At 46.2% G+C, this 8,710-nt stretch overlaps 1 protein-coding gene across 1 annotated transcript; it reads right to left on the reverse strand.

Moving 5' to 3' along the window:
- Positions 1-6: 6 nt before the first annotated feature.
- Positions 7-8,323, reverse strand: LOC144151658 (c-Myc-binding protein homolog). Its single transcript, XM_077682772.1, has 5 exons — positions 8,140-8,323; positions 7,595-7,676; positions 3,127-3,175; positions 2,919-3,045; positions 7-380 (listed from the first exon to the last, which is right to left on the reverse strand). Exons 1-5 carry the CDS (start codon positions 8,152-8,154, stop codon positions 330-332), a joined length of 324 nt encoding a protein of 107 aa, XP_077538898.1. The 5' UTR covers positions 8,155-8,323; the 3' UTR covers positions 7-329.
- Between the last annotated feature and the right edge of the window lie 387 nt (positions 8,324-8,710).

Below are 8,710 nucleotides of genomic sequence, written 5' to 3' on the forward strand. Positions count from 1 at the left end.
ACACTTGATCAATGCAGAGTAGAATGTTCACATAGTGGCTCACTCCACAGTACAATGCAGCTTTAACGTACCGGCACATTTGGAACTAACGAGGCACGTATTGGTGGATGGACAAAAAGTAAAGAGAGGATCGGGGAAGGAACAAAACCGTACTAACTTCTTGAGAGGAGAGGAAATGGATGAATTACGTGGCAGCCCTGGCCGTTACACAATGCTGTTCTAAAATCAGTCACAGGGTGCGCTAGGAAGTTTAGATGATCTTTTTAGGTGGTAACAACTTGCAATACGGCCCTTTAACCACACACACAAATGCTGTTTGGACTGTATCACTACGGTTCGGGTTCTGCGATCATCGCCTCTTCTACTTCTCCCTTGCTGAGCTGTGGAGAACAAAACAAGGAAAAAAAAAAAATTCAGAGTTAGTACCTTTCTCGAAGGAATTGTAGGAACACATGATAAGTGTCGTCAAACACACGTGTTGTCAAACACATGCACACACTCCGCAATTCATTGCACACTAATGTGCTGAGGCGTTGCGATGACAGCCTCCCCCTCTTCCTCAAAAAGGAGGCAATGGCAGGTCAATCTGGTATTGTACCATCCGCTCCTACAACTCCCATTGTCTATGGATCCACCTCTCTCACTCCCTGAAAAACTGAATTGTGCCCCCACCACTGTCTACAAGAGGGACGCGGCTGACACCCCTCGGTTAGTGGAGGGCTAGTCATGATGATGCTCTCCAAGCAGTCTTGGGTAGTAACTAGTTACTAGTAACGCATTACCGGCAACTCGTTACTTTTTTCAGTAACTTGTAACTGTAACTACAGTGGAACCCCGATAATACATTTCCAAGGGACCGCAAGTAAGAGTCATACGACCGTAGGCCCAGGGTGTCGTACGACGGGGATGCGGGTAAATGCCGGTCTAGTAGATGGTCTCGCGCAACAGGTGAGCTAATAACTTATTTAAATTACTATATTTAGCGCGTTCTCGCGTGATTTGCGAACCTTTGCCTGAAATCCCAAGTTTAAAAAAAACGAACGCCTATGTTGTGCCCCTCCTCCCCTCCAAACGTCAAGCGCAGCAAGCACCCTACGCAACTACCGTGCCATCCGGCGCTATTATAGCCCGCCAGCCCCGCGCCTTGCGCGCGGCAGATAAGGCCAACGTGGTCGAGCAAATTCACAGGGGAAAAAGCGAGTGTGAAACTGCCAAGGCCAAGCGAAACGAGCGATAGTAAAAGGCAGAGATGAACAAAAAATGGCAATGCCGTACATGGTGGAGACACCCTTTGAACAGTCCCGTGCCATCGCTATTGGGTCATAGTGCTCAACACATAGCTGTTTTCGTTTCCCACAAGACTTAGAAACGCGTAGATAAGATAATTCAAACTTTGCGAGTAAACCGTGGTGCAGCGAAAATTATAGCGCTGTCTTGCTACAAAGGGCTTCCTTGATTATCAGTCCCAGATCGCCTGCAAACTGCCCAGGACGCGGACCAGCACTCAATTTTCTTCTGGTCCGAAGGCAGTCCTTCTACTGCCCACAGACTGTCCAGGACTGGTAAATCGAGGAAGCCTAGTGACTTGCTGCGGTGGCCAGCAAGTGACCCAAAATGGCGGTGCCCACGGGTACGTGTCTCCACCTTTGCAGCGGACGCACGCGAATTGAGGCACTCTAGCTAAGAAAAAAATCTGAGAGACAATGCAGCTTTGCAAGACGCTGATAAGCCTAAAGCAGAGATATTGGGAGAGAGAGCGTCGTGAAAGGAAGAAACTTGGATCGAGCGGGAGGGTAAAGTGGCTGTTTGGTTATAGTTGTGGGGTTGCGTCGTATGTGTTTTCGCGCTCATCGGCGGCTCGACGGGAGCTTCAAATTCACGGTCCGCCTGCCCCCTGAACTTCGTCTTCTCGCGGCCAACGCGCTGGCATACTTCTGCTTCGGGGGCTGTCTGAGGTTAACTCCCACTCACGAGTACTCGCCTCCTTGCTTGTGTCTGTTCAGCAAGTGGTCTGGCCCACTTGCGGATCTTCGCCCAGCAAGCAGTGTCCAACAGGGGTTTAGAATAAAGAACGTCGGGAGGAGGCGACGAAGCGGAGTAAAATATGGGAAAAGTGCCCGTTTTTCCGCTCCAGGATCCGTTGTATGAAGCAGACCGCGTGCACCCAAGTGTCATATTATCAGGGTTTTTAATGCATTGCTTCTATGGGGTGTTTGCCGGGACCGCGGTGATCCGTCGTAGTTTCCCCACTTCTTAAGTGGAGCGAAAGAAAGAAAAAAAGAAACTGGCAAGTAGGCCTTTGCCTGGAAGTGAGCTGGCCCAACCTTGTAAAGAAAGACCACCACCAAAGGGGCCCAAGGAGAACAGGGCACCCATAATGACTCCAACAATACATCCACAAAAAAGTTGATGCAACAAAATGAGGCGTACACGATTGTTAGTGTTGGGTTGAGTACGCCCCTTTTTAGGTTCCCTTCGTCAAGGGTTTTACCATGTGCAATATTGACTACCCTCATGCCTTCGTATGTGCCTATTAAATAAACTCTATCATTTAGTTTCTGATTTGTTACTTAGTTTTATACATCAACGAAACAGTAACGGCATTACCTTGTTCACAGCAACTGTGACTGTAACAAGTTACCTTTGGATGCTCTGTAACTGTAACAGTTACTTTTTTGGCTCAGGTAACTGTAACTGTAACAATCCTACTTTTTGCTGGTAACGTGAGCATGACTATCTGTAACATACATGCAAACAAATTTTTGTCTCTGAGCAGAGTATACATTGTGTTCCTCGATGAAAAGCTTGTGCATGAAAGAATTTAAATCCCTGGTGCTCAGTTAAATGCATGGCAAGTCTCAATTGCTGACATGTTAGCAATGAACTTGTATCTGTAGCACTGTAGCAAAGCGCCATACCTGCAACTTCAGCTCATTGTGTTCGAGCTGCAGCTCTTCCAGCTGCTTGCGGACCTGATCAAGCTCTTGCTTCATGGCGTCAGTGCTGGCTTCTGCGCCGTCAGACCCCAGGCGCGCTCTGATGTACCTAAGGGACAGAGAGTTAAGGACAAGAACAACAGGAAAAGGGCACACAACAAGAATGCCGCACAATTCCAGCAAAGGATACGCAACGCCATTCTTTGGTCGGTCTTGTTCTTCGAACAGGCTCACGAGCGCTGGAATAGATAGACAAATGGCGATGTTAGCTTCGGAAGTGACGTGGAAAACACAAGCAGCACATTTGAGCACAAAAACCAGCAGTGGTTTGGCTAACTCATAGCGTTGAATGGGATCCAAAACGCAGAGCTAGTCGCTGATGCTCCAATACAAGATGCAGCATATAGGACATCTTAAAAATGCACAGGACCCATATTTCTACGTTAAAAAATTGGCTTGCACTTCCAGGATTCATCTTTGATAAAAGGTGCAAAACAATGGAGGGGAAAAAAATTGATTGGTCATTACACTCTGTAAAGGTGGCTGACCAGAAAAGCTGCTTAGCACACAACACAGACGTGACACAGATTTTGAACAAAGGTACGGACTCATTTACTGTGAGCTAACTAACTATGACAAATAAATTAAACTCAGCGTAATGACAGAGCTGTCTTAGCGGCTAATTGTGATGCAATTTTTGATGGGAAGGTTCTGATAAAACGAGCTTCAGCTATTTTCTGCAGACATAGTTATCTCGTATACATGCCCGTGGATTGACAGCACACAAAAACTTTCTAACCTTTACAACATCACTGCGAACTAATTATGACCGGTAAATTAAGGCAGCATAACGATGGAGTCATCTTATCGCTTGTCACATAATTGTTTTTGGGGACGTTTTGCTAAAACAAGGGTTACAACCACTTTCTACTTAGCATTCACAATAAAGCTGGCTTTGCTGAAAGGTGTTTTTGCTTGCGCCCAGCACAGAACCATACACATATAAAGCTTCAGTTTAAAAGCAAATTCGAGATATCTACACAGTCTCAGCATCTGCTGACTGAAATGGCCCTTGGTCGTCACGGGGGGTGGTATACTTTGCAAGCTTATACGAGCAGTTTGCCGTGGGCCACAAGTAACTGGTCTGCAATACCATTGCTTTAGGCGTTGTTCATAGCCCCTCCCATAAATGACATGAGGGAGAGGCCTAAAAATGAAATTGATGCTTGAATGTACTGTCTTTGTGTCCGATTGATCCCCTACATAACGAGCATACTGTAGAACACCGGCAATCGGTATATGTTTTAATTTTGCTCATACAACAACAGTTATTTGGCTTTCATTTTGTTTGCAAAAATATAAAGAGGACAAGGGCCTACAAAGTGTTGCCAAATCCCCCCCCTAGCAACCAACAGTCATGCCTGTTTCACATTTCATAGTGAGTGCAGTCTGTCCTGAATTTTACCCAGCCGGCCAAACCACTGCTGCTCATTGACTAGTCAGTCACTGCTAATGATTGATTGTAGGGTTTAACGCGCCAACACAACGTAGGTGATGAGGCGCGCCGTAGTGGAGGGCTCCGGATTAATTTTGACCACCTGGGGATCTTTAACGTGCGCCGAAATCTCGTACACACGGGTGTTTTCGCTTTTCGCCTCCATCTGAGAAGCGTCACTGCTAATGATTAATCGCTATTAAAGGGACACGGGAAGGAATTCGTCAAGCTCCTGTTTTTGCTCGTACTGCATATACTTGCTCAAATAAACACACTTTTCATTGTTTGTCCAGTCAATAAGGTGGAATTTATTTTATAAAGCCCGAAAGAAGAAAAACTACCATGCGCGGTCGGCGGCGGCCGCACCAACTAAAGCAGTGACGTCCATATGAGGTGCTAACCTTGGACATCCACGATGTCCAAGATTAGAATTCAAACGAGTTTTGGTTTTGGTTCTGTGAAACAACATGCCAGTCATCCAACGTTATCGTTTGGTGGGAGTTCTTGATATCTCAGTAATCGGCATACCGCACTTCTGCCATGTTGTCGGCTGTAAAATGCGTCAGATAAGCCTAACAGAATGGCCTGGAATCGTAACAATCACTAGCCAAGGTGTGCGCAGTGGAAGAACGCCCTCCACGTCACCGGAAATGCTCAAATGCAGTGCGCTTTTCCCCCACCTTTGGAGCTTGCCTGGCTTGTGCCTGTATCGTAAGAGGCGTGTTCGCAGTGATGTTCCATGGAGAGGAGAAAAATTCCCATTCGTAGATGCAGAAATTCCCTATTTTCAAGATTTTTTCCACGCAGGTTTTTCAAATATTGCCTGAAAAATTCGCTGCGTTGTTTTTCGGCAGCTGCTAGGTCTTTACGTGGTTTCCTGTTCGGTTTTGGGTGTTAGGCAGTGCCACCCTGTGTGTCTACTTTACGTAGCCTTCCAGGTGCAGACACCGTTCAGAGAATCAGTTTCAGCGTGCACAAAATTTTGTGACATCTTCTGCGCAGCAGCATTTGACTGTGCATTTCACATTTTGTACCAAACAGCATGCTCAGTTTGCATGCTAAAGTGCCAAGTTTAAACTGCCCGTATGAAAAAGAACAAGACATGTTGGGAAATAGAGGTAACTTTAGCCCAGCGCCAGGACTGCTGGCGCCATCTCTCGTTGACAACGCGCAGCATAAGACGCACCTGAAACATTTTTTTCGATATTGCACAGGAATGCATGCAAACAGAACTGCACCTGCTGCCGCTTGGTGCATTAATAGCTCGTCGTCATGGAGTATTTTTTCTACGCTTTCTCCTGTTTTATAAACTGGATCGGAAGCAGTCTTGGGTGCTTGTAGCTTGCGGGAACACGACTGCGCACATTTTACCACAAAACCGACCAAGTATTAAGATTCCTTAAAAAGGAAACAAAATAATAAATTAGGCGAGGTCCAATTTACAAACAGTTTTTCCTTTTGTCTCCACGACACCTAAAATTCCCTGCATCAGTTAAAATTTCCCTTTTTCTCTTTTGGCAAAAATTACAGCCGTAAATTCCCCGAAAAAGGAAAAATTCCCCGCAAGGAACATCACTGCGTGTTCGCACCTGGCCAATGGTCGGCTGATTCGGGCCTGTGCCTGCAAGCAGACGGTGCTTATGGCAACACCACAGGCAATGGGAACTCGCCAGCAAGTCAGTGTCAGTCTGCACGTGTTCTGCGAACTCGCTCGTGGAGCGGTAAGCATTACAGCGCAAGAATGGTGAATGCAGTATAGAAAACATTACCCAAAAGCAAATCAATCAACTTAAAAAAAAAAAAAGTGCTATCAGGGATTCGAACTTAGAAGTGCAAAACAATGCACCTGCCCCAGACCACTCGGTCATGAGCCAGCGCTGTCAGGGGCGGAAAAAAAAGTACACAATGTATAGCCTGTTTACATTTTAATTGAGTTTTAGCATTCCAAGCGGCTTAGATAACTATTTCTTGAATAGCACTTGTGCAGCAAGCGTCCCCCAAATTTCCGCAAATATCTCATCTCTAGCAGCTGCATTCCTTAGGCGGAAAAGCGTTCGCAGATGTGTGGTCGTGCTGCTGACCACTGGGCTTGTTCACCCAGTGCAAAAAAGTGCTTCCTGCACCTTGGTTTTACACTGTACAATAAAACCTTCAGTTGATTTTAATTCCTTAGTACCTACATTAACTTCGCTTAGATTTTTCAAGCAGCATACCAGTTGGCGAAGCGTCGCATGTGCGCTTGTGTGGAGCGACTTGGACTTAGAGCTTGATACAGTCTACAAACTAACAAACTAAAATACACATTCTTCCAGGCACAAACGTGTCGTGGCTCAGTATCAACTGAGTGAATGAATTGCGACAACCCACTGGCAGCCGGCCAACTAAACCTGGCTCAGTGATTCTCTCAGAGGGTTGACGAGCCGTGCAGTAGCGCAGTCAAGCCAAGCCATCTCGTTTTGGCGTCGTACGAAACGTCATAGAAAATCGGCAAGGAGGATGCAGAGGGGAGGACAGCATTTTCGAGTTGATTTTTCTAGTGAATAAAATCGCGTAAACGCAGAGAGAGTGGTCGAAACATGGCCTAGCGACTCCAAACTACAATATGCGCTACTAATCCCGCAATGTATACAAATCACTTCAGCGTCCCTTTATATTACCAGACCTAACTCTAGCGATCGCTGTGTGTGGAGAAAACGTCAGCCAAAGTAAGCAATACATCCGTATAGAACACCAACCAAAGCAAAAATAGGGATTAACCATTCTATTAACAGTGTCAGCCAGTCACTGAGCGGTAGCGGTTTGCCCAATTGAGTAAGAAGCAAAAGATACTGCTCTCGCCATAAGGTGTGAAAAGGGCATGGCCCAAGATTGCCAGGGTACGGGGAAATTCGGCAGCGCTAGCTAGACGACCCTTGGCAAAAAAAAAAAAAGAAAAGGCGGGGGGTATGCTTTTTTACAGTAGAGAAGAATTAGATCCTCTGTTGTCCTGCAGGTATCACGCGACACATATGTTATGAAATTATGTTTTTATGCATTTGTGGTGCTCTACTCTGAGGTGCAATGCATGCTGGGCCCTTGCGACTGCACGAATATCAAATGACACCAGGCGTAAAGTCACTGTGCCGCACACAACACTCGCAAGTATATTGCAAGGCATGCTCACCTCTGGTCAGTTTTTCAAGCACACCGCTCTCCTCCAAGTACTTCCGGAACTCCTCTTTCTTAGAGTCCACGGGGGAGTAGGTCTGAAAACGAAGAACGTAACGCTCATTGTACGCAACAGTGAAAGCAACTCTGATCAGCGTATCTGCATCCATATGGGGCGCTGCGCAACGAATTTGAACAGCGTGCGAAACTAACCTACACTGGCTTACGTGAGACGCGTCGTTTTTACTCTAGCCGGGGAGTCAACATCTTACCTGAGTCAACGTCTTACATTTGCTAGTTCTCGCAAAGACTTCGAGCACTCTACTTTGTTTTGGGTAGAAAGCTAGTTCGCTAACGAGTCCAAGTAAATATGAAAGGGAATTTTTGTTTCATGAGGAACAGTACAACTGAACAAAACTTTTCCCTGCATATTAGCAATTTACTGCGTGTATTAAACGTCACCACTGCACTCCGTAAGGCATAGCGCAGTTACAAAAGTACCGTGCCATCACTGTTGTCATTCAGGCATGCCAAAATAGCCCACACGTTCATAATACGCACACGATAAGATGTCATGGTTGTTGCGGTGCTGGATGCGAAGAGACGCAGTGCACTGGTTCAAGTAGCCGTCACACTTTCAGCGCTGTTACGAAATAAAATAATGTCACTGGATAATTCAGTGGATCAACGGCAGCAACGGTAACAGCAGAGCAGTTAGCAAAAGCGAAAGAGCAAGCAAAAAACCACGTGACTTGACTAACGATGTCGATGCGGGGTCCTTACTGTGGAAAGTTGTTGTTTTCGTTCTATTTTGAATTGTTATAATAGGCTTGGTTTGTATTACAGGGAAATAAGCTATTTTCTTCAGTCAAATATTAATTTTATTAGTTCCAAAAGTAACGGCATTATTACTGGTGGTTGCACAAGTGCAGACACTGGCACGTGCGCTCTGCGCATTTCATCCAGCGGCCGTGGCACTGGGCTCTTCGATTTACAGTCTCGGACTCACCGCGGACTCCCCGAGAAGCAGTCCGGCATTCGATTTTCTCATGTATCCCTATGGCTTCGGGGAATCCTCGGACTACCCGCGGACTATCCGCGGTGAGTCCGAGACTGTAAATCGAAGAGCCCC

Source organism: Haemaphysalis longicornis, unplaced genomic scaffold (assembly GCF_048455015.1).
Source record: "Haemaphysalis longicornis isolate Haplotype H1 unplaced genomic scaffold, Haemaphysalis longicornis Haplotype H1 scaffold_9, whole genome shotgun sequence".
Lineage (NCBI taxonomy): Eukaryota > Metazoa > Arthropoda > Arachnida > Ixodida > Ixodidae > Haemaphysalis > Haemaphysalis longicornis.